The sequence below is a fragment of the Athene cunicularia genome (genome assembly GCF_003259725.1).
Source record: "Athene cunicularia isolate RWA chromosome 20 unlocalized genomic scaffold, athCun1 chr20_part1, whole genome shotgun sequence".
Taxonomy (NCBI): Eukaryota; Metazoa; Chordata; class Aves; order Strigiformes; family Strigidae; genus Athene; species Athene cunicularia.
This window is the reverse complement of record NW_020799125.1, coordinates 9,983,348-10,007,735: the sequence shown is the minus strand read 5'-3', so window position 1 is coordinate 10,007,735 and position 24,388 is coordinate 9,983,348. Positions and strand designations below refer to the sequence as shown.

At 54.4% G+C, this 24,388-nt stretch overlaps 2 protein-coding genes across 3 annotated transcripts in view; one reads left to right on the top strand and one right to left on the bottom strand.

Annotated features, from left to right (window-relative positions):
* The window catches only part of LPIN3 (lipin 3), a 12,378-nt gene extending 1,298 nt beyond the window's left edge, over nt 1-11,080 (top strand). The window contains exons 2-20 of one of the 2 annotated variants that reach the window (XM_026862262.1): nt 1,543-1,743; nt 2,083-2,178; nt 2,937-3,172; nt 3,382-3,489; nt 3,935-4,055; nt 4,225-4,654; nt 5,478-5,577; nt 5,698-5,867; nt 5,954-6,047; nt 6,237-6,306; nt 6,847-6,939; nt 7,389-7,447; nt 7,715-7,844; nt 8,086-8,234; nt 8,392-8,478; nt 9,582-9,734; nt 10,033-10,144; nt 10,244-10,347; nt 10,474-11,080. In XM_026862262.1, the coding sequence (XP_026718063.1) occupies nt 1,552-1,743; nt 2,083-2,178; nt 2,937-3,172; nt 3,382-3,489; nt 3,935-4,055; nt 4,225-4,654; nt 5,478-5,577; nt 5,698-5,867; nt 5,954-6,047; nt 6,237-6,306; nt 6,847-6,939; nt 7,389-7,447; nt 7,715-7,844; nt 8,086-8,234; nt 8,392-8,478; nt 9,582-9,734; nt 10,033-10,144; nt 10,244-10,347; nt 10,474-10,618 (2,649 nt within the window). In that variant the 5' untranslated portion in view covers nt 1,543-1,551 and the 3' untranslated portion in view covers nt 10,619-11,080. Of the gene's footprint in view, nt 1-1,542; nt 1,744-2,082; nt 2,179-2,936; nt 3,173-3,381; nt 3,490-3,934; nt 4,056-4,224; nt 4,655-5,477; nt 5,578-5,697; nt 5,868-5,953; nt 6,048-6,236; nt 6,307-6,846; nt 6,940-7,385; nt 7,448-7,714; nt 7,845-8,085; nt 8,235-8,391; nt 8,479-9,581; nt 9,735-10,032; nt 10,145-10,243; nt 10,348-10,473 lie in introns of both variants that reach the window. The other variant, XM_026862261.1, reaches the window with a different exon arrangement.
* A 318-nt stretch (nt 11,081-11,398) lies between these two features.
* Nucleotides 11,399-24,384, bottom strand: EMILIN3 (elastin microfibril interfacer 3; the record flags this gene model as incomplete). Its single annotated transcript, XM_026862341.1, has 4 exons — nt 11,399-16,255; nt 17,103-17,350; nt 20,330-20,452; nt 24,356-24,384. Coding segments are annotated over 4 exons (2,295 nt in total), but the record flags the coding sequence as incomplete, so codon positions are not given.
* Nucleotides 24,385-24,388: the final 4 nt, after the last annotated feature.

The window sequence follows — 24,388 nt, the reverse complement described above, 5'->3', positions numbered from 1 at the left end:
CCCCCCCCGGGAGGATCTGGGCTTTGGGCTTGTTCCCGACTGTCAGGGAGAGGTGGGGGGACGGGGCATGGAGCGGGGACTGTGTCTCCCTGTGCAGACGCCTTCCAGGAGGGATGTCTGGGAACAGGATGGGGCTGAGCAAAACGGATCGAAGAGGCTGGGTGCCTGCTGGGGCAGAGGGCTCGTCGGGTGGCACCTGCTTGTCCTCGTCCCTTTGGGTAAGGAACCAACTCTCAGCAGCCACCCCTTGGGGGGACACCATGCCATCGGCTGATGGTGCTGTCAGCACCAGAGGTTTCCTTTAGTTCATCCATGGCCCTTCTGAAGCGGTCATCCTGTGCCCTTGTCCTCTCCTTGGGGCAAGGTGGGGTGCAGAGCTCGCAGCTGAGGAAGCCGGGCTCAGCCTCTGGTGTGATGTGCTGACACCAAGACTGTTGTCCTGCTGATGCTGCTGTGCTGCTGACACAGAGTGCTGAGCACGTGGAGCAAGGGGCTCCTCTGGCCCAGGGGCTGGGACCACCACACAGCAACCCAACATAGATCTGCAAGAAAATACTCCAGGGATTTCAATGTGTTGACCTGGAGGCAGTGCCCACGGTGGGCTGCAGGAAGAGGGGCTGCCTGAGAGCTGTTTGGAGCCTGTGTGGCACACCGTGGGGCTGGAGGAATGGCTGTGCTGTGAGCCCCAGCGTGGACCACGGGAATCTCTGCCTTTGCAGCCATGCCTCTCCTCCAGCACAGGGGAGGGGTGTTGTCCCCACCTGGGGAGTGAGCAGCTGGAGGACGTGAGTGGGCGAGAGGATGAGCAGGAAGCAAGCAGCAAGCAAGGCTTTCCTTCTTGCTAATGAAAACCAGGAGCTCTGCAACCTCAGAGTGCAGCAGTGCCTTGTGAAAACTGCGTTGCAGAGCTGTTCGGGTGTCCTCCAGGCAGTACAGCCCCTGTGCTGGGATTCCCTGGGAAGATGGATGACAGCAGCAGAGGCCAAGGCATGGAGACCAGGGAGTTCTGTCTTTAACAAGGACCATGTCTGGCTGATTTGGCAATGCCTAGGTGGGATGCCTTCCCCTCCAAGTGGAAAATGTTAGGCTTGGATTTTGTTCAAAGTGAGCACATGGTGTATTCAGCAGCTCCTTGGTCTTTCCACTTTTTTTAAGGACAGTGTAGGGCAGGAGGTCTCCTGACAACTAAATTCCTGTTTGAATGGGATGTTGACAGCTTGATTGCAAAGTGTTGTTGCAAGGTAGTATTTGCCCTCCCAAGGGGCAAAAGTGATGGTGCATCCTGATAGCAAAGGTCTCTCCTCCAAGCTGGATGCAGTAACTAGTGCTCTGGTTTCTGTCCTGTTTTCTGGTGCTTACAGAGGCCCTGGCTCATCTTCATCAAGGCCCTTCATGTGTTTGTCTCGTTTTCCCTAGAGGCTTAGCTGTCCCTATGATGGGGCTGTGTTTGCAGCTGTGAAATGATTCTTCTAAACTCACATTGTGTTTAGCTGCTGGAGCCCTCTTCTCCCACCTGAGTTTATTCCCGTCTCTCACTTGCAGTCTCAAACAATGAACTACGTGGGGCAGCTTGCTGAGACAGTCTTTGTCACGGTGAAGGAGCTGTACCGGGGTCTGAACCCTGCCACCCTGACGGGCTGCATCGATGTGGTCGTGGTGAGGCAGCCTGATAACTCCTTCCAGTGCTCCCCGTTTCATGTGCGCTTTGGTAAACTGGGTGTGCTGCGCTCCAAGGAGAAGGTGGTAAGTGGTGCCTGCCCTGGGACTATGCTTCCTCTCTGGTGTCTTCAGACCTAGGAATTTCCATAACCTACAGGTTATGGAAAAACTGTTTGAGGGACTGGGAGCCCTGCTGGAAGGGGTGCTTGCCAATTTTTTGAGGGATGCCCCTGAATGAAACCCATACTCTTCCAAAGAAGACTGAGCTTCCTAGGAAAATTGGGAGGGGTCCCTTGCCTCAAAGGTGGGGTGGCTGTCAGCCCTCTGAGCAACCCTAACCTGTCCTGTCCCTTGGGAAGTGCCTTGCTGTATGCTGATGGGTGAGTGGGCTCAGATGGACAGGCTTCTTCTGCTCCTTGCCAGGTTGACATTGAAATCAATGGGGAGCCTGTGGACCTGCACATGAAGCTGGGTGACAATGGAGAGGCCTTCTTTGTTCAGGAATCAGAGGAGAATGAGGTTGGTAATGAAGAAGTACTACTGGTCTTGGTCCTCCTGTGACTGCTTGGAAGTGCAGGCTTGAGGTGGAAGAACCGGGTTTGGACATCTTCCCCAGGGTGACTCCATTATTCCCTCTGTTGTGTGTGTCCAGAAAGGTTCCCACTTGAAGGATCTTACAACCAGCGTGGAGGATCTGACTATTGGAGCACTCTGAGGAAGCATTAGACCAAATATCTGCATCCCAGACTGGCCTCCATCAATGGGCATGGCTGCTGGCCAGCTAGGCAGATATCTCAGAGCTTGGCCTCTTGGGGGAATCTTGTGACAGGGATGAGAGTGAGCCAGATGCTGTGGCAGGCTGCCCACTCCACTGGGAAGCAGGATGGGACTAGTTGTGGCTTCCAGAAATCTTGGCAGCTCTCTCCCAGGCTGACTTGTGGTCGCTGCTGGCTTGGGCTGGGTTTGAGAGCAGGGAGAGGGCTCTAGATCCGAATCCCATCTGCAGCCTTTGTAATTCTGGTCTCATGGTGCCATCTCCTGCCTGCCTCTCCTTGACTGCGTTAAAGATGTCTTTAACATCTTGTGGCTGGATAGCCGTGCTTCTTTTCTTATTCACATGTTGTATGAACAAAACCTCTCCTTTGGGCCTAGCCACAAAACCACCCCCACGTTGAGGGCCTGGTGGTGTATGTCACCTGGATGAGAGTCATGAGCTGCCAGGCTGAAAAGGAAGGTGCTGGAGCTGATGGGCTTCTCATAGTTTTTTTCATTGATAGGGCAGCATCCCCTCCTGCCTCTGCACATCCCCTATCCCCAGGAAGGAGAGCCTGCAGGTTGTTGCTGAACCCTCTCACGAGCAGGAGACCTCCAACGCTGAAGCAACCCTGCGCAAGAGAAGGCGACGCAGGAGGAAGCCCAAGCGGAAGGAGGTGTCAGACTCCGAGTTAGAAGCCTGCAAGGAGACCAAAAGTGAGATGTCTGTGGAGGAGCCGTGCAAGCTGCCAGCCCCCAGGTGAGCTGTTCGGTCTGGGCAGGGTGATGCAGTGAGTCAAGGCTGTAGGTCTGCTTGGAGACACCCAGCACCACTGAAACATGGAGGTAGTGTTTTGTGTTGGGGCCCAGCCTCCTATAGAGTGGAAAGCCAGTGGAAATGGTGAAGTTGAGTATCGGCAGCTTTCTACATGCTTGAGTGATATAACTGACCTCTTTCCTCCTTTGCAGTGATTCAGTGTATTTCTCCTTCACTGATCTCCCTGAAGAAGAAACTGGGTTGTTGCAGTCCCCAGAAATGCACCCTTACTCTGATGGGGAGCTGGCCTCTGTGGACAGGTAACAGGCAGAGCCAAGGTGATCTCCTCAGCTTTGCTGAGAGTGGGGGATGTGCCTTGTGGCTGGGAAGGTGGTAAGGAAAAGGGATTTGTGGGTGTCAGGAGAGGAGGATTGTCCTGGCCTGATGTATTGTTGCTGGAGGAACTCTTGGACCCTGTGAGGGACACTTCTGGCCATGGTCATGGATGTAAGAAGCCTGAGTGTGCAGGGCTCTCCTGCATCAGCTGCTGAGCTGCTTCTGGACAGCTGGTGGCATAGAACTTTGCTTCCTTGGATCTCAGCTTCCCATAGGACTTGCTCATTTGTAAGTGATAGTTTTATGGGCCAGAACTAACTCTATGGGAAACTAACCTTACAGGGTTCTTAGCCTTAAATGTTCTTGCAGTAATAGGAAAGCATAGGGCTGTAGGGTAGATGAGGTCTGCATTCCTTTCTCTTCTTGTAGCCCCACCCTGGGCCATCTGTCTTCTCCCAAAAGTGACTCTGAGCTGGAGATCAGACCGCAGGAGAGTTTTGCTCTAGGAGCCGAATCCCACATGCAGTGGAGCTGGGGAAGGCTCCCTCAGGTGAGTCCCTGCTCTTGCTCTCCTCTAGCAGCTGGTGGAAGAGGAATGTCTGAAAGGTCTGCAGAAAGTAGGGGCAGCTGTGGCCAGGCACCTTCAGAGGAGTTGTTCTCTTCTGCCTGATGCTTTGGGCAACTTCCCATCCTCAAACCTGTTGTTCTGCTTTCTTGAGGTGAATAAATTGGAACGAGTTGAACTAGTCAAGTCCACAACGACCATTGCTACTGCAGCAACCACCATCTCTGTGACACCAGTCCCAGTGGATGAGGCAACTCATCTTGTTGCCGCCTCCAAAGGTCTGGGAGAAGGTCCAAGCCCAGCAGGACCTCAGAGTGTATCTTGTTCCTCCGCTGTGCCTGTTGTTGAGCCAACACCCGCACCACAGGGTGAGAACAGCCTACCCAAGCTGAAGGACATCCCTAGTGCTCTGGGGGCAGAGAGCTTGTTGGAGGCCTCCTCAGCCCTTCAAGAGAAACAGGAGGGAGGTTGGAGTGTTGTACCAGAGGTTCAGCCAGATGCGGAGCCCTTTGAGGGAGCTGCTGCTCCAAGGCATGTGGGCTTGGAGGGCCCCAAGCCCCAGCTGGAAAGCCAGAGGAGACAAGGTGAGTGGGTGACTGGTGCTGCTGGAGGTGGCCTTTGAGCCTGCAGATGTGACTGACTTGGGTGGGGGACTGGGTTGTTCATTCAGTGTAACTTCTTGATCTCTGCCCTGGGTGTGATGTCTGCTCTCTCCACGTGCCACCAGCTCCTTTGCTTTGAAGAGACATTCCTCAGGTTTCCTCCTTTCAGTGACCACCCAGGTCCCCAGGAGGGCTTTCTTGCCTTATGTTTCCTGAAGTCCATCCTTGGATGTCCCTGTTTTTGCATGCTTAGACTTCTCAGCAGACTAGACCATACCTTAACTTGAAGTGCCTGGCAGCACCTGTCCTGACTGTCTTCATCCCAAGCATGACAAGTCAGGTGGAAAAAAATCACAGGACAAAGCATGCATATGTCTCTCTTGACAGTGTATTTATTGACTTTTATGTTGCTACCTGTCCTAACCAACCTTACTCCTCCAGTCAGCATAAATTCGGAACAAAATTGTCTCCCTGAAGAAGAGATGTTTAGGATTCCCCACGGTACAAAGAGGGAGATCACAAAACGTTGTCCTGTATGGTTCTGACTTCAAATGGCACCTTCAGATTGTCACGGCAGGACTTTGGCCTGTCCTTTGTGTCCTCTTGGCAAGTGGTCTTATGCCAGTTCAGATATCTTGAGGTACTTCTGTTGATTTAAGGCAGCTTTTAAAGTAGGAAAATAGATGCCCTCTTTATATGGTACGCAAATATGATAGAGGAAAATGCTGTTAGCTTTCTCACTAGATGCTGAGATGGTTGGAAGGGTGATTCAGCTAAGCTCTCTCCCTTCTGTCTGTACATTGAGGATCCATCAAAAGAAGTTCTCACTTGGGTCCCAGTGATGTTTACCTGGAAGACCTCTCCAGCCTGGATGAGGAGCAGGTGGCTCTCTATTTCCCCAGGAGGTATGGGTTGCCCCAGCTGGCCAAGCTCAGACCTTCTTGAGCAGTTCTCTTGCAGCAAAGAATGGAGGTATGTGTAAAGCTATTGGCTGATGTTACCATTGTTTCTTCTCTTGCTGGTAGTGACACAGAGCAGAGTTCAAAGCCTGTTGCAGACCCCAGCAACCCTCTGTGTGTCCAGTTGCCATCTGACTTGCCTGCTGACAGCCCCACGGACTCAGAATCTGATTTGATGCCCACAATTGCCCTGTCACTATGTGGAGGCCTGGGGGGCAGCAGGGAGATCTCTCATGGTAGGTGGGAGGGGAGAGGGGGATATTCTGCTCTTCCAAAATCCATTATATATACCAGTGGCATGACACAGTCTCTATCCCACTAGAAAAGTTCATGGAGCACATGGTCTCCTACCAGCAGTTTGCTGAGAAGCCAGGACTTATTGATGACCCGAACCTGGTGATACTGATCAACAAGAAGTGAGTGGCCTGCTCTTCCTGCTGCTTCATCCCAAGATGACCACTGTGGCACTTTTGTCCCCACAAAAACACTCCTGTAGGAGTGTGACTCCATCCCAGACAATGATTATACCACAGTAGTTGTGGGAGGGGACCTTCTGGCCATGCTGCAGGATGGTGATGTTCCCATTCCTCTTGCTTTTTTTTCAGGTATTACAACTGGGCAGTGGCTGCTCCCATGATCCTGTCCCTGCAGGCTTTCCAGAGGAACATTCCTGAGGTCAGTGGCATAACACACTTACTGGCCATGCTTCTCAGCAGGGCTTGAAGAGGGCAGTGGGGCTGCAAGAGGCCAAACTGTCCATCTGGGGCCTTGCAGGGAGTCTGGGATGCTGAACATCACTCCAGCCCAAAAACCCTGAGGTCTGTTCTTTTCCCAGCAGGGACCTCAGGGTGGCTTTTTGATAACTGGGTACCACTGATACCTGGAGAGTAGAGATTTCCTTGTCAAAATTTCCTATTCTGATGGTTGTATCTGTGCAAGGCTGGCCAGAGCCAGGGGCCCTAGCAGTCTGGAGGATTTGGTCTGCGTGAGGCATTCAGATTTCCACTCACCCCCACACCTCCCCTCAAGCTGAGTGAGTGTTTTTGTACCCTTCGCTGCAAAACCATCTCAGCTCACAATGTGGCAGGGGTCACACATCTTTTCCTGTGAATAATTTTGCAAAGACAATTTGGACAAGGATCTCCTTAGACTCTTGGCAGATGAGCCTCCCTGGGCTGAGAACTGACTCTATCCAACATTCTACCATGTTCACAGAGTGCCATCGACCAACTGGTGAAGGAGAAGATGCCCAAGAAAGGCAGAAGGTGGTGGTTCTCCTGGAGGAGGAGAGAATTCCCAGCAGAGGAGGTGTGTTTGCAGCAGTGGCTGTCCCCAGGGCACAGGTGCCTTTCTGGTGGCTGGCAGGGGTGGGGGTAGGAGAGCAGCAGGGTCCTGGGAATGGCCTGAGGATGAGGACAGCCAGAGGGACCTGTTGGCAAGGTGACTTCTGAAGGTCGTTGCTGTCCCCTTGGGTCTGCTAATACCTGAGCAGCAGAACGGCACTTGATAACATGGACATTGTAATGGTGAGACCCCTTGCTACGTGCCCCTCATGCCACAGCCCAGGCACTGCGTGTGCTTGCTGGTCTCCCTGCCCTGCCACAGCATCAGCCTGTGGTTCCTCTTCCATGGGGCAGTGTCCTCATGAAGGCAGGGGGATGCGTTGCGACCTCTTTTCTGGTATTGCTGCTCCAAGTGGCAGCCTCTGCTCCTGCCAGTGGCACCGAGGTGCTAATGACACCACTCTCTGCCTACAGCAGCCAAGGCCAGGGGAAGCCAACGTGGGGACACTGCAGCCTGACTCTGCTCAGCAGAGGTGAGTGCCTCCCCCCGCCCCAGGTTTCCTTTAGGAGTCTGTACATGCTCCTGATCTCTTCTCCTTATAAACGACTAGTTACTCCCAAGCTTACCTAATGTATAAGGGCAGAAATCTCTCTTAAGGCTCTGGCTGACCCAGCCAAGCTTCATGGCTGTTTCTTGGTGGGTGGGCTGTCCTGGGTCCCCTTCAGATCTTCTCTGGTGCTAATGGGGAAATCTGTGATCTGCAGAGTAAAGCAAACATGCTCTGCTCTTCTCTGTATAGGCAGGAGGAAGAGGGGTCATCCAGTGGTGATGAGGCCCTGCACCCTGGGGACACATTGGCAATGGATGCCCCTGCACAGAAATCCCTCCCAACCTACAAGAAATCCCTGCGGCTCTCCTCCAAACAAATTGTATGTATTTTACTCCTCCTCCTTCAATGCCTGCTTGTGTGTGTAGGGCTGAAGACAACTCTGAAACAAGGATTTTTCTACTCCTGACCTCATGTTTTTATAGGGCATCCAAGTATTTTTCCCTGAGTGGCCACCCTGTAGAGGCTTGGAGTCTCTGGTCTGGCCAGGTGGCAGTCTGACCTCTGGCAAACCTTGGACTGGTGTGAATCAGTGCTACACTTTTGTTCCCCCTCTGCCACAGGGAAGGCTGAATCTGCAGGATGGCCCCAATGACGTGGCGTTCAGCGTGACAACTCAGTACCAGGGCACGTGTCGCTGTGAGGCCACTATCTACCTGTGGAACTGGGATGACAAGGTGGTCATCTCGGACATCGATGGCACCATCACCAAGTAAAAGGCCTTTCTCCCACCCCACATCCCTGCACCCCCACCTTAGGGGAACTGTACTTTCAAGGCTTGTGTAAGCAGCCAGGAGGGACCACAAACCCCATCATGGCAGGGTACCCACCACGTTGGATCTGTCTCACCTGGTGTCCTTTCCTCCTAGGTCAGATGCACTTGGGCATATCTTACCACATCTGGGAAAAGACTGGACTCATCATGGAATCGCTAAACTCTTCCACAAAATCCACCTGTAGGTACCAGATCAACTGAGGCCAAGGGGAAGTGGGAAGATGGGGAGACTGAGTGGAAGTCAGTCAGTGCTCCTTACTCGCTGGTGCTGGCCAAAACAGCCTGATTTTCTGCTGTCAGTGGTGGTTGATGCTAGCTGTGCTGTCTGGATGACACTGGGGGGGTGAAAGCAGGGGGCTTCCCATGGGCACTGGGAGCAGACGCTGGCATTGCCTTCCCTGGGAGGAGTGTGTGTCAGGGGAGGCTTTGCTAGGGAGATGCAGCTGAGCACCTAAAGGGATGAGATCACACAGGGTCACACCTGAGAGGCCACAGGCACAGACAAACACCTTCGGATTGCTGTGCAGCAGTGGCGCAGGGGACTACCCAGAATTTGGGTGCTGGTTGCCTCCCTGGGTGCCCAGCTACAGCTTCCCATACTCCTGGGGTGCGATGCTGTCAACCCGGTGGAGGCTGGCAGTGAGTCCTGGAGGATACTGGCAGTGGGTCCCCTCGGAGCCCAGCCTTCAGCTCCGTCCCTGGCACCTGTGGCCACTAAGAGGCACTGTGAGCACGCGGATGGCTTGTCCCAGCCCCGGGGGGCTCCCACTCCCCGGGGGGCTTTGGGTGCAGGGCTGGGGCTGCCCTCGGTGACACCTCGGCTGCCTCCTGCCACCTTCGATGCCCGAGCTGCCCATCAAGCTGTGCTGGCTGCCAGGGGCTCTACAGAGGCTGTGTCCACCTCCCCACAAGCCGCAGGCAGCCAGTCCCATGTCATAAATGTGCTGGCCTGGGGGTCTTGTCTGGGTGGTGGGTACCAAGCAGTGAAGAGTGCTTTGCAGCCGGGATGGGCATGCAGCTACTGGGCAGGCCTGGAAGGTGAGAGAGGGACCCCCTCCAGTGCTGCTTCCCAGCAGTGGGGCAGATGAGGATACATTCTACCCTGAGTCTCAGGGCGAGTTTGTTTGTGAAGCCATCTTCCTTGCTGAAGGGGTGAACAGGGTTTGGGCTTAAGTCAGGTGTTCAGCCTCACGCTCCCTCTTCCTCCTCCTCCACCTCAGAGCAGGAGTGGGAGGATGCCTTGTGCAGGGCACAGCTCAGAGGGCTTCCCTGTGCTCTCTCTAGGAATGGCTACAGGTTCCTCTACTGCTCAGCCAGGGCAATCGGCATGGCACACATCACCAAAGGCTACCTCAAATGGGTCAATGAGCAAGGCTGTGCCCTCCCCAAGGGCCCCATCCTGCTCGCCCCCAGCAGTCTCTTCTCTGCCTTCCACAGGTACTGTGTCCTCTCCTCCCCAGCCCTGTGTCCCTGGGGACAGGACCCCCCTTTCCCAGCTCGATGCTGAGGGATGTCACAGCCTGAAATTGCTTCTGGCCTCCTTGGTGCAGAATGGCTTTCATGGGAGGCAGCAGGGGAACTGCCTGTCTGCCCTCCCTGGAGCTTCATGATGAAGCTCTAGATGTACAAGTGCCCTTCAAATCACTTCTCTGAGCCCCACACAGCCTGGCTGCCACAGTCCTGGCCAGCTGATGCCACTCTGACCTCTGCTCTGTGCCTGTGTCTTGTGCTGCAGGGAGGTGATTGAGAAGAAGCCAGAGGTGTTCAAGATAACCTGCTTGATGGACATCCAAAACCTGTTTGCCATGAAGGTGCCCTTCTATGCAGCCTTTGGGAACAGAGCCAGCGTGAGTGGGTGTCCTGGGGAGGAGGGAGGAAGGGCTCAGGCTGGAGTGGTGGTGGTGCATTCCTGCAGCTCTCATGCCTTGCTGGCCTTCCTTGGGCAGGATGTCTATGCTTACAAGCAAGTGGGCCTGCCAGAGAGCCGCATATTCACGGTCAACCCCAAGGGAGAGCTGATCCAGGAGCTCATGAAGAACCACAAGTCAACGTAAGTGATGTGCTTGTTCCTCAGCACTTTCAGGTTAACCTAGCTTTAACCGAGAAGCATCTCATGGGGTAGAAAAGCAAACAAAACCCCAGTGACCCCAATGCAGCTTCTTTCTTACCCACGTAGGTATGAGCGGCTGTCAGAGCTGGTGGAGTTGATCTTCCCTCCTCTGGGACAGAGTGGGAGCATGGCTCTGGTGTGTCCAGAGTACAGCCATTTTGCCTACTGGAGACCTCCACTTCCTGACATTGACTTGGATGCCTTCTCCTGACCTCATTACCTGTGGAGACCTGACCTAGAGCTCTCTTGGCATCCTCTGCGAGCACTGGATGCTCTAGATGCATCTCCTCCTCTCTGTTTGCAGCTCGGGTTATTTTGCACTTATAATACGGGTTATGTTCTGCACTAGAAACACTTCTCTGAGGGCCAAAGTGGGTCCACAAAAACTCAGTTTACTAAACTAAAATTCCTATAAGCTGGGTCTCTTCTTAATGTTCTTAACACCTTGAAAGCCTGGCTCTGTTTTAAAGGTGGCAATGGGTCACTATGTATTGATGAGCCTCTGGCATAGCTATTGCTACCTCCAGTATGACCAGTGTTCCCAGACAGTACAGCTCCCTGCAGTTTGGTAGCTGATGGAGTGAAGCTGTCCTGTGGCTTAACAACTCATTAAAGCAGATGGAAGCTGTTGGGGTTTTGAGTGTTCTTCACTAATAGCAATAATTAATAAATAGTGCCTTAATTAATAAAAGGCTGCCTCTTGTCTGCTGTAGCTCTGCGCATGGAAGTGGGAGCCGTGTCCTTTTACAAACATGTTTGGGTTTATCCTGCTGCAGTGCCCTGCCAAGGGGCTCTGGTTTTGGTGGAGATGGAGGCAGGACCTACAGCTTCCTCAGCCTGTGGAGCAGCTGCACTAAAAAAGGACTTTTTAATTTATTTTTTTTTCCTCCTAACTTCAGGTAATGCTGAAAAATGTATTTAACACGGGAAGCAAAGCCTGGTTTTATGTGTGTGTGTATGGGGGTGAATCACTCCTGTACCAGTAGCCTGTCACAGTCCTGTGTCAGGGCAGGAGCTTATTCCTGTGCCCCTGTGTTGGAGCATTCAAGTAAAGCTCAGCTGTCCCAACACTGCTGTGCACTCAGCCAGCCTGCTGCCCTGTGCTGGGAGCTCTCAGCTGTAACTACACAAAATAAAACAGGCAGGAGCACTTCTGGGCTCCTTCCTCCAGTCTGGCATCTACCTTCTTCTGCCCTAACTGATGTGTGCAAGTGTAAATCATCTATTCCTTGTCTGCCTGCCTCCATGCTTTAGCTCTAGCTCTGCTTGTCTAAGTCACATACATCATTCTGATCCTGGAAACCTCAGCAAGAAATACTTTATTTTTTTCCTTTCCAGTACAAACACTGTTTCAGCTTTTAAAATCTGAACAAATGTACAAGGTTTTACAAACAATAAAACACAGCCTTTTAACAAGATCAGTTATCGACTGCCTTGGAAAGCTGCCTGTGCAAGGACAACCGCACGGGCACCATCTCCTTCCCTCTCTGAAAGCAAAAAAAACAAACCAAACCCTAAAATGCCCTCTTTTGTACAAAGTTCCTTTCACTTTTTAAACATGAATAGCTGAGAACTGAAATAGAACATCTCTGTAGCTTCAAGTGATGAGTCAGGAATAGTCCAAACATAGCACCATTTTCTGGAAGGTCAGACTTCTTCCTTGTCCTAGGTCCCTCTGTGCTGCAAGAAGCTGTTGCTGTTCAGCTGCTCTCTCACAGTCCTGGCCTGGGAAGGGGTGAGCCTGGCCCTTGGCTTAATTTTCTCTTTGGTTGCTGCAGCCCTTTTTCTCCTTCATGTGGGAGGATGTGGAGTGGGCTGGGGTGAGGGCTCCTCTGGCCCCTCACAAAGTGCCAAGGGCTGGCTTGAGACTTTTCCTAGGGGTTGGGAGAAAGAAAATAGGTTTTGCTGTCTAAGAGCAGGTTTTGCAGGATGCCCAAAGGCAGCTGGAGGTTGCTCCTCTGCTGGAGAAGTATCTCAGCAGCAGCAGAGGCTAAGCAAGGTGGAGAGGTCAGGTCCCCTCTCCCTGCATGTACAGCTGATGGCCCGTGCTCCTCTGTCAGGGGAAAGAGCTTCTACTGCATCAGGGTAACACGATGCAGCCAACTGGACTTGGTGATCCCTGTGGTCCTCCCTAGCCTAGAAGCATCTGTTCCAGGGAGCTTGTCCAGTTTTTATGGAAGAGCATGAAGGAGAAAAGGCACACAGATGCATCTCTGCTGGGAGTTGCTGCTGCTTTGTGCTGGTCAGAGCACAGAGCTGCTCCTTTGTGGGGTGGAGGGAAGCAGGGAGGGGAATTGTGGTGCAGAAGAGCAGGGGTGCCCTGGGGAGGGTGATGGGCACTGGGTGGGAGCTGAAGGCTAGCCGGTGTGGCAGGCTGCAGAGCTGCAACGCTGAGCTGATAGAAAAATATGTTCCTCTGCTATAAAGTGCTAGAGCTGGTCAGACAGAGGCTCTTTAATGTGCTCTTCATCCCTTCTGGTAATGAAATCCCTGTTGGCTGAGCAGTGAAGGACACCCATGCTGGGGTCCCTGGAACAGGTGGGTTTTGTGTGCCACAGCTGCATGGTCCAGGCACCTGCTCCACAGGGCAAGGTTGGAGTTGCTGAAGAACATGTACAACGTTTTCCAGCCTGCCTGTGAGAAACTAGAGTCGAGTTCAGTAAATTGTTTTTTCATTCCCAGGCTGAGCTGAGGGAGAGGTCTCAAGAGGCCTTCTCAAAGGTGCTCTGCTTCCCCCTTCCTCATGTTCCATGTTGATGCGTGTCCACAGGGCTGTTGGCATCTCAGCGGGCTCAGAGGAATGTGAGGAGGACGCAGACTCCTGTTCCCATGTTGACGGATAGGGAAAGTCTCATGCTCACACCCTGGAGCAGCTGCAGAATGAGATGAGGGAAACCACGTTCACAGTTTAAGCAATAAAACAGAACCAGAGCTGGAGGACAGGACTGCTCCATGCCGCGCTTGGTCTCTGCAGAGACCTATGGACACACATCTCTTTAGGGAAGACACAAGTTTTCCATAACCCTTCATGTCAGTCCCAGGTGTAACCAGAGAGCACAGCAAAGCACGACTGCAAAGCACGACAGCCCTGAGAGGCCACAGGGCCCCCCTTTCTAATGCTGCCGTGGCAGTTTGTAGCTGCTCAGTGTGGTTCTTCAAAATATAGCAAGGGACATGGGGGGCACAAGAGGAAACCCTGCAATCAGATGAGCACCGTGACAGGGGACTGTTCAAAAATATACATACACATAACATATATATATATATATACGCATATGTGTGTTTTCCTAATGCATATCCTCATACGCTCTGTAAGGCATGTGCATTTGCATGAAGGAGTGTGCAGTATAAATGGATTTACCATACATGAGGAGGGCTGCCATCTCGGAGAGGGGAAGGCAGTTCCCAGGGGGATGTGTGAATACGTGTGTTCTTTGAAATCTGCAATTCCTGTGGTGAGATTTTTTCCCTGTAAGGAGCCCTGGCTCTGCTCAGTCCCTGGATTAAGACGCAGGTGGTCTTTAGGTCAGAGAAACTCTATTCCTCAACTGACAACTACAGGGTTTTATTCTTCAAGAAGTGATAAATCCACAAAAATAAAATAAAATTTAAAAAATGTTCCCGCCTCCAGCTTCCTTCTGAATTGTCCTTCTGGAGTCATCAGCCCAGGAGCCAAAGCAACGCCCCCAGTCAGGAGGCAGCAACCCTGCTTCACCAGGGTTGGGACAGCTGCTGAGCATCAGGAAGTGAGTACTGTAATGGCAGAGTTATGGAAAAGTGGGGCCAAAAAGATTAAAAAAAAAAAAAAAAAGGGTTTGTAGCAGCTTTTAATTTATCTTTTAATTAAAAAAAAATTATCCCAAGAACTGTTGTCACATTGGAGCAAGTCTGTGTGATATAAGTTAATCCTGTCCTTCATGGGGAGGAGAAGGAAGACACGCGTGGCACTGCAGCTAATGCTGCTTCCCCTCCGCCTGCTCTTCCAAGTGGCCGACCTGCTCCGCCAGCTCGGAGACCTTGGCTTGGCAGTCAAGCAGGTTGTCCTTCAGTCCTGTTATTTCCTGAGAGTGGGCAGCCAGGGTCCCGTTCATGTGGTCCATGTAGTCCCAGAGACTGCCCGTGTGTTTCTCCAGTTCGTCCCTGATGCCGTCCAGGCTCCCTGTGACGGCACCCAACCTGCCACAGACACTCTCCACCCGGGCCACCCTGTCATCAAAGTGAGCAATCTCCTGCTGCAGGTCATGGGCCACGCCCTTGCAGGAGCTCAGGTCACTGACGATCCTGGCTTTGAGTCGCTCCAAGTCTCCCTTGAGGTTCAGGACACGCCGGTTGCTGAAGAAGAGCTGGGAGCCTTGGTCATTGACCTTCTCCTGGATGGAGTGGACCTCATCCTCGATCTTCCGCTCGTGCTCATCCAGCGAGGAGTTGATGTGTGTCATGGTGTCCGAGTACTGGGAGACGGAGTCCTTCAGCCCTGTCAGAGACTTGCTCACGGTGTTCAGGTTGATCTTTAGCAAGGTGATCTCCCCTTGCAAAGACCCCGATGCTTCCTCCTCGATTCGCCGCTGGATCTCCAGGATGGTGGCATTCAGCTTGCGCAGGAGGTCATAGTTGCTGTCCATCCGGAGGAGCAGGTCCTGGTTCTTGTTCTGGCAGTCTTCGATCTCTGTCCGGAAGGTCTCCACGTCTTTGGAGGCAGAGGTGCAGCCCAGGGAACAAGTGCTCTCCAGTGTAATAAGGCGATTCTGCAACACATCCAGCGTCTCATCCGTCCGTTTCCTCATGCTGGCGAGCTCCCCCTCCAGCACGGGCACCACCGCTCCATCCATGCCCACAGGAGAACTGACATTGTTCAGCTCCCCCACGATGGTCATGAACCTGTCCTCCAGGGTCTGCATTTTATCTTCAAAGGCAGTCCTCATGCCGTCCACCTCTGCTACCACTGTGCCTCTCATACTGTCCTCTATACCAGAGCAGCAGCTCCCCATTTCTCTCTCTGTAGCATTGAGTCTGGCTTCTAGGTCCTCAAAGCGCCCTTCAAAAAGGTTTCCTAGGGTGACAGTAGAGATTTCTCCATCCAGCCGTGAGTGCAAGTTCTTCTGGGACTCAGAGATGCTGTGAAGGCCTTTCTCGAGGATATTCATGCGATCGGTGAGGTAGTCCAGGTTGCTGCAGCAGCTTTCCACCACCGTCAGCCCTTGGATCTGGGTCTCCAGCTGGGAGATCTCTTTCTTGATCTCTAGCTCCTTCCCATCCAGCGTCTGCTGCAGCCTCAGGTTGGCAGCTTTTTCCTCCTCGCACTGCTGCCGCACCTCTTGGATCCGGAAATCACATGTGGTCTGGATCTTCCCCAGCTTCTTCTCGAAGCCATCAAGCAGTTCTCCACGCAGGTTGCTCAGCCGCGTGTCCACATACTCCTCCAGCAGGTCAATGGAGGTGAGGGGAGAGGGCCGGGCTGACTCCAGCAGGTGCTTAATCTGCCCATCGTGGTCCAGGACCATGCCACGAACCTCGTGCAGCAAATCTGCCTTGGTTTTCAGCACGTCGCTCACCTCTGTCACTTTGGTCAGGATCTCCCCCACAGGAGGGTACGTGGCGATGTCAGCTTTGTCTGCCACATCCACCAGGCCGTCGGGAATGATGCCAAAGCCCACCGTTGAGTCAGGCGTGCCTGGGCTGTTCATCAGGGAGCCGATCATCTTGGTGGTGTCCTCCTGGATGGCCAGTCGCAGGCGGTCCCCCAGGCCACTCACCATGGTGTGCAGGCTGTCATAGGACTGGGAAAGGCGCCTCACCTCCTCCTCCAACCGATCCAGGCGGTCCCCAAAGAGGCCAGGTAGCTTCCTGCCTGCACAGGGAAAGAAATAGAGAGGGCACAGTCAGGGCTGGTGCTCCTTGAATTTCTCTCCTTGGCTATCTTCTAGATTTGAGTCCTTTTTCATACTAACATTAGCTCCTGCCTTCTTCTTATTGCCATTTCAGCGAATTATCAGCCCACCCTTCCTCCTTTCCTCTACATCTCTTCTTAAGCTGATCAGGAAACCCTCTTTCTTCTTGGGATGATGCCCTCTGCTCCCAAGTTCAGCAGCAGGTGATGAGCACAGCCCTTTGTCTTGAGACACAATCTATCAACCCCAGTGTAGGGAGAGGCGCTTGGAAGATCTCGCAATGTACAGGAAGAATAGAGGCACATGAAAGATCTCACAATGCACGGAAAGAACAGGGAACTAAAGATCTCGTGATGTACAGAAAGGCGTATATAAAGCAATTGCGCAGTTAATAAACTGAACAAATAGCAGCCACCATATTGGCGTTTGTGCTTTTGTTCCCACAAAGGTTTTAACCTCCTGCAGGGGTTAGCTGTGATCTGAACGCTGCATTTCTGTGGCTTAGCAGATAGAAAAAGACAGCTAATGCCTTACCACAACACCCCAAAATTAATGGAAAAACTCTTTAAAGCAATGAGGAAAGACAATTTTGAAGCAGCGTGTTTTGAAAGAAACTAGACTGAAAAACCAAGGGATCCTCAAAGCAGTCAAATGTCAGGTCTCCAGTCAGAAAGCACACCACCAAATTCAAAAATCCATATTGGTTTGTCAAATTCATGCCCTGTCCTGGAGCAAAAGAAGTGGAAAGTTTGAGAGCATGCTGGTAGTGTGGTAACCTGGGGATGTGAAGCAGGAGCGAGATCTCACCATACTGATTCTTCTTTGGTCCTGGAAACAGGTCAGGGTGGCTTTTTGGATAAGGAGGAAGTCTGGGGATTGGAAACATCTTTTGTCCAGGAGGCATTTTAGGACTGGGATGTTGGGGCAGAAGGCCAGGTTGGTCGGTCGGGCTGTCATGGCACCCTTCTCCCATGAAGCCTGGGCAGCACCTCCAGGCCAGCTCGGTCACTGTCTTGTATCCAATCTTGTATCTGGGTCTGAAGAAGGTGCGGTACCTTTCCAGGAGAGAGGAGGAAGAGAGAAGACAGTTTAGAGAAGCAACCTCAATGTCAAGCAATAGAGAAGAGCGGGATCATAGGTCCTGTTGGGTGTGGGAAATCCGGGCTCATGGGAAAGCCTGGCTGAGACCCATATGCCTCACTTACAGACCATGACCCACCTCCTCCAAGAGCTCATGCTACACCAGAGCTCAGTGTAGCATTACAGTGCCTGTCCAGGGGCTCAGCGCATTAACCAGCACTCCAAAAACACGTGCCCACCCTGACCAAGACTGGACTATGAGGTGCAGGTGGGACAGCACATGGTGACAGAACAGTTCAACCCAGCAAGGTGGTAACACAACTAGACAAGCCTGAGAAACAGCCCAGGGGTGAGGATGGCCTATCTGAGCAAGCTGTTATTTATGTGTTTGTGGTTTCTGGAGAGGATTTTTGCTGGATATTTTTTTAACCTGAGACTCCTATGTGCTAGTTTAGAAGAGCACCTATAAGTGTATTGCTTTGGTCTCTGGCCTGATAGATGGCCACTGTGACAGATGCCACAAAGTTTAGCAACTTTTGGCCCAGGAGAGCGCAAGATGAACTTATGGAAGTGATTCCAAAACCTCTGCAAACTCAGATCATTTCCAAGAGGGGTCTGGGCTGCTTGTGGGTGTTTTTGCATTTTGAATTGACCTAGACAATTTCTTAGTGGGGTAAAAAACCCCTCTTCTCAACTGTAATCCTGTTTTGAGGCCTCCAGGAGGGTTGAAATACCTTTGGAAAGGTATTTCTCTATGTGTGGAAGGCATCAGTTTGATGGGAAGCCTAAGTGGCTTGGGCTGGCCCTGCAAGCGAGAGCTTTGGCAGTGGGGCAGCAGAGCCCTGGAGAGGTTTACCAGGGCGATGCCGTGCGGTGTGCACAGAGCGATGGCTCCTTACACTTCCTCCTGCCTCTAGCTGGGATGCCTTGGGAGTTTCTCCATCACCCATTCGGGCACAACAACATTGATTCCCCCCATACACAGCAAATAAGGGTGCGAACCCACTGCCTTGCCCAGCGGGACACTAACACCCTCCTTCTCTGCTCTCGCTCTACCTGGGGTCCCCACCAGCCCAGCGGGGAGGACTCAGCGGCTCCCAGTTCTTCTGTGGCACCTTCCCGTGAGGTGGAGAGGGGGGACAGGACCCTGCCACCACCCGTGCTCCCCCCACCAGCCGAGCTGCGCAGGGCTGAAGACAGCACATTTGTCACTACCTCTGAAACACCAATGCTTTGAACGCGCCTTTTGGAAATTTCCAATCTGAATTTACCACGGCATGAAAATCCTGAAGTTTGCTGTTTTGCAACAACACGCACAATCGGGCCCTTGTTCTTCTCCAGCATATTTAGCAAGTCTCCGAGGAGGCGGCACAACCGTCCGTGCCGCACGGCAGGGCTGTGTAAGGCACTTGCGTATCCCATCGCTCAGGGCAGCACATGGGGCCAAGCCCCCGTCCTCCGTGCTCCGTGTCCCTGCTCGAATCCTCAGTGCCCCCAGCCCAGGATGCAGCCCCCAGGCAATGCCACTTCCACATGACTCCCAGTGCAATACAGCCACCTCCGTACATACCGCAGGGCAGGAGAAAGCAAACCCACATCCTCTGTTCTTTGAATCACTTCAAAATTTCTCAACATCAATTTCCCAAAGGCATGGGACAGTTTCAAAACAAGCTCTTCTGTTATTCCTCTTTACAGATGCTGCTGAGTTTCTATGGTCTTTCCTTCTGTCTTAAGTGTGTAGAAACCTGCCTGGACATACCGCAGCAGGAGACTGCTGCATGCAGCCACTGTCAGAAGTGAAGTGAGGATGAGGATGGCATCCAGAAGGCAGGGCACCTTCTCTGTGTCATGCCAGGCTCTGCACAGGAGCCTGCAGCCCTTTGGCACCTCTGAACCCTTCTCCCCCTGCTCCAAAGGGTGATGAGGGGAAGTATTTTTTGCAGTTGCACAAACATTAGATGATAGCCCCAGTAGATGGAAAAATCATGTTTCCCTCTCATGTGTGGATGCAGCATCTGAGGCTGTGCAGGTCCAGCTGCTTTCAGAAAACACCCTGGTTTAGTTTGAAGGGCTGGAGGGGCCAAGCAGAGGACACCACGGAGATGGGAGAGGCTTTGGGGATCTCCTCCACGGGTACCAGCAACTGCAGGATATCCTGAAGTCCCCAAATGCTGCTGAAGCACTTGTGATGGGAGAAAGGAAAGAACAAGTCAGCGAGTGGGTCCGATGGCCCATCTCTGCCGGGAGAGGCTGCGTGTGGAGTCCGTGGCACCGCCAGCACATGGTGAGCCCCAGCCGGCTGCAGCACCGTGTGACGGTGCTGCAGGAGGGGTGCCAGGCTCTGACAAAAGCCCCTCTCATCCTGGTTCTCCTCGGTGCTCAGCTCTGTTGCTCTCAGTGGGCCCGGGGAGGATGGAGGAGAGCAGCGTTTCTGCACAGAGCAGCATCCCTGGCTGCGGGCTGTTGAGGGTGGTGAAGCACAAAGCCCCAGTTGGCCGCCCTGCCCCAGCTGCATCTCGGGCTGCAGCATGGTGGGGGCTTTCCCTCCACCACTGACAAGGTGGCAGAGAGTTTTGCAAATATTTTCCTGGGGCAGGAAACCCTAAGCCATCCCCAGCCATGAACTGTTTTCTCCTCCTCTCAGTCAGGCTCTCACCTAACTGACATCTTTCTGCCAAACTGCAGGTTTGCGACAAAATGCTTCCCTGCACACATGCACCCGCCCAGCTTCCTATCACTTTATTTCTGATGAGGGATAGAGTTCCCGCTCCCTCCCGACAGATCCCTTGATTGACTGCCTTGTCCAGCAAAAGCCCTTCAGCCCCCTTCGCTGCCCTCTGGAAAGCAGGGGTTCATGGTCAGAAGGGTAGCACGGGGGCTTGGGAGCCCGAGGAGAGCTGCAACCTGAAGCTGGGAGGGGAAGGGAGCCATGCCCCGACGTCCCCCGTACTCACAGCACTTTCCCTGGGCACTTGGGTCCCCAGCTGCACTTGTGGTACTCGGCCTTGACGTAGCTCTCGGCCCCGTCCTGCAGCGTGCACGTCACATTGCGCTGCACCACGTAGGCACAGTAGCTCCTAGGGGGAAGCACAGCGAGACACCATCACCCCCTGCTCCGCAGACACCAGCGCCCAGCTATACAACCAGTCCCCAGGCAGGTCAGCCTGCCCTGCCTGGCACTGCCAGCAAGGTCTTGGGGAGGGGCAGGAGCTGGAGGGACCCCCCAGCTTGTGCAGCTGCTAGGAAGGGGGCATCGCCCACCCCACCCAGTGGGAACGGGGACAGCCGTGGGGCCCAGGGGAGTGCAGGCAGTGGGGAGGGAGCAAAGTCCCCCAGTGCCCAGCCTGCTGCCAGGTGCACAGGCAAGGGGCAGGCAGGTGCTCCCGGTCCGTCTGCTGGGCGAGTTGGCTCCTGCTCTTGGTGGGCACCTTGGCTTTCACCTGCCTTTGCCCAACTGGCTCCGAGAGCCACCACAGGAGCCAGCGCTGCCCAGGCCGGCTACCTGCCCTCTGGGTGCCAGGGTGCACCCAGCAACAAGGAGGCTTTTCCTCAGTCCGGGTGGGTGCTGGCATCTATCCTCTGCATTAAGGGGGTGCAGCTGAACCCCTGCACCCTCAACACAGCTCTGCTCACCTCGGCTGTGCTGGGCTCTCCGCTCAGCCTTGGGCAGTGCCTGGCCCACAATGTCCCTCCGAGTTGGTGGCTGCCCCGTCCTCCCCCAGCTGTGGTCACTCCACAGTTGAGCCCTGCCTGAGAAATCAGTCTTGGTGCTGGGAACAGGCTGAGCACCTTCACCTGCCGATTTTTCACTGGCAATTTAATTGTCTGAAAAAAACCCAAAGCCCCCTCAGGCAGGTCTGCAGTGCCACTGTACTGCAGGAGTCTGGGTGCTGAGTGCAGCTGATGCTGTCATGGCCACATCGTCACCAGGTCTGTGGTCACTTGGAGCCTCAGCCCCAGAGCTGGGCCGTACTTGGCACAGCATGGTCTGGGTGGCGAGACAGGCTGGGAGGAGCATCCCAGAAATAGCCCCAGCAGTGTCTGACAGGGGTGGTCTGTCCTGCAATTCCTGGAGTGCTGCCAGTGCCAGGGCCAGCCCAAAAGCCTTCAGACCTTGCTGTGGGTACTGTCACACTCGGACCAAGTGTGATGCTACAGAGATGCAGGCTGGCCGCTCTACGGAGCTGCAGCATCACAGCTCCCTCTACCATGGAGACAGGGACACGTCCCAGGTCCCAAGCCAGATGGAGGCTGGAAACCTCTTCAGAACCCTTGGATGGGTGGTGCAAGGAGCAGAGCCTCTTCCCTCCTGCCATAGTGCCTGTGGCTTGATGCCACAGGATACCAGCCAGCTCCAGGCACAGGACCTCTCCTGAGCTGAGCAGCAAACCCACGCACAAAGGATGAGGTGGCCAGGAGGAAAGCTGCATGGGAAGGATGTGGGAGCACTGGTGGGACAGATGGAGGCCAAGGCTGTTCCAGCTGAAGGCAGGGCTGCTGGCAGGAGCAGATGGACTAGATCCACAGGGGCAGAGACAGCAGGGATGTGCGGTGAGGCAGGGATTAAGGGCACAGGGATGCAGCAGACGGCAGAGAGGGAGCAGAGGAGGGCACAGGCAGACAGTGCAGAGCTGAAGTGGAGATGGAGGGTCAGCAGGATGGAGCAGATGGGCCGGCGCAAGCTGCAGGTGCAGTGAGGCGGGAGGACATGGCTCTCCCCATGAGCTGCCGTTGCTGTGGCTCGGCTGCCTGGCCACAGGCTGGGAAGCAGCCGCAGCCCCCTGGTCACCATTGCATGGCCTGCAGAGAGCAGCCTCGGGGCTGACCAAAGAAATGAGCTCCACGGGCTTGACATGATGATGGGCTGGCTGCCATTGAGACATCTCTGGCAGGTGGAGGCAAGGGAAGACATCTCTGGCAGGTGGAGGCAAGGGAAGGGACTGGGACGATCACAATGGAGCAGAAGGGTTTGGGGAGAAGGACTGTGGTGTCTCCTGTTTGAGAGAGTGAGCGTGCACAAGTGTGAGTGTGCATGCGCAGGGGGGTGGGTGTGCGCAGCCCACCCCAGCCCCCCCACTGTCACCCTCTGGGGACAGAGCAGAGGGGCTCTGGCTCACCCTGAGTGGGGAAAGATAGATGAAGAAGGAACAAGCACTGATGGCAAACACATGAAGACAAAATACATCCCCTGCCCTTGCCAGGGACCACCATAAACCCCCCAGTGCCCCTGTTCAGAGGCCCCGAGCAGGCTGCGCCACCTCCAACAGCCCATGTGGGGCAGGAGCTCCCTCCGTCAAGCAGCAAGGTGCGAGCAGGCTCATCCTCCCCTGACCCCCTGGCTCTCCCTGCTCCCTCCCAGCAGGGACCCCCTGACCATGTGCATCCCCCTCGCTCTCCCCAGGGGCAGCACCGGCACCTCTACCCCAGCCCCTCCCTGAGGGCTCTCTTTGCTCCCCTGGGATGGGCACCACAACCCCCGGCAGCGACCGGCATTTCCAGCCTGCTCAGACACAAGCGGCTCTGCCCTGGCGAGAGGCTGCCAGGCGCAGAGTGTGCAGGGATCCGTGCTCCAGAAGTGAGTCATTTATCTGTGCACAGGGCCACGCGAGAGCGAAGGCCAGCCACTTTTCTTAGCTGGAGGGAAGGGAGATCATGTGTGCGTGTGGAAATTTAGAATCACTGTCTATCCATAAATCCAGGATTCACTTACAAACACACTGCAAACCCCCTCTGTAAGTAAGCTATTATAGTAGCCAACGCGAGCAGATCTACTAGCCACTACTAATAAACACTACCTACCTGTGACTACTTGGGTTAGGGTGGTTTTGGCTCACTCTCCCTCGCAGAAACCCCTTTCCCTCACACCCACCTGTGGCTAGCAGTTTTATAGCTCCAGCCTGATGTTTTAAGAGTGAGCAGCTGGAAAATGTTACGGGTTTTGGAAAGCGCTCACTGGCACTGCCAGTATTGTTCGTCTCGAATGTTACTTTATTCATTTCAGCTTGTTCATAACACCACATCCTCCTCTTTTCAAAGAAGCCCGACTGAAATGGTTCTTAGCAAACAAGCAGGGAGGGAAGGGAGCCCCCCACCAATGTAACAGCCTTTTTGCAATTGAGCGGAAAAAGTCTATAGTATGTGTAAAGCCTACATTCCTCCTCTGCTTGAGCTTTCCAGGTTACTTGAAAACATATTTAAACTCTAGTAAGTCTGTGCTTTACAAGCACACGAGCAAATTCCCTCCAAACCAGCCTGCATTTCCATGCGCAGGTCTGTGCACTGCCATCCTCCCCTCCCGCACACCACAGCCCCGCGCCCGTGCCCTGCAGGACAGGTACACGCACCAACCTCACAAACACACGCGTGCACCCCGTCCCCGCCACCCAGCCCTGTCCCGCACGGGACTGCAGCACACACGTGTCCCCCCTCACCCAGCCCGCTCCCTCCTGGAAACAAAACCCCCGCGCCCCCCTGCGCGGAGCGGCCCCCCAGCCTCGCTCGACACGGGGGGGGGTGGGTGTGTGTGTGTGCACCGAAATAGAGGGACACCCCTGCCCTGCACAGGGCCCCCAGCCCTGCACGCCGGCCCGCAGTCAGTGCCCACGGCCAGTACCCAGGGACCGCTGGCCATCAAGGGATGCCCGTGGCTGGTACCCAGGAACCACTCTCCACCAAGGGATGCCCGCGGCCGAGCCCTGGGGGACGGCACCCATGACCGGTACCGAGGGTTGGGTACCCCCCAAGGGGAGCCCGCGGCGGCCGGTCTCCCGGGGCTGCTGTCTGCAGAACCCAGACGCGCGGCCGGTAGCCGGTGCCCGCGGTCTGTGCCCGGTAAGGGATGTCCGACGGGAGGCTGTGCCCGGAAAGCCCCGGCGCGCTGCCGGTACCCAGGGGTAGACGCCCGGGGGCGGCGCCGTCTCCCGGTGCCCGCCGGATGGGTTGCGCGGCCGCGGACGGGGGGCGCGCAGAGGGTCGCTTACTTGTGCTTGCCCACGGGCTTGCCGGGGCCGAGC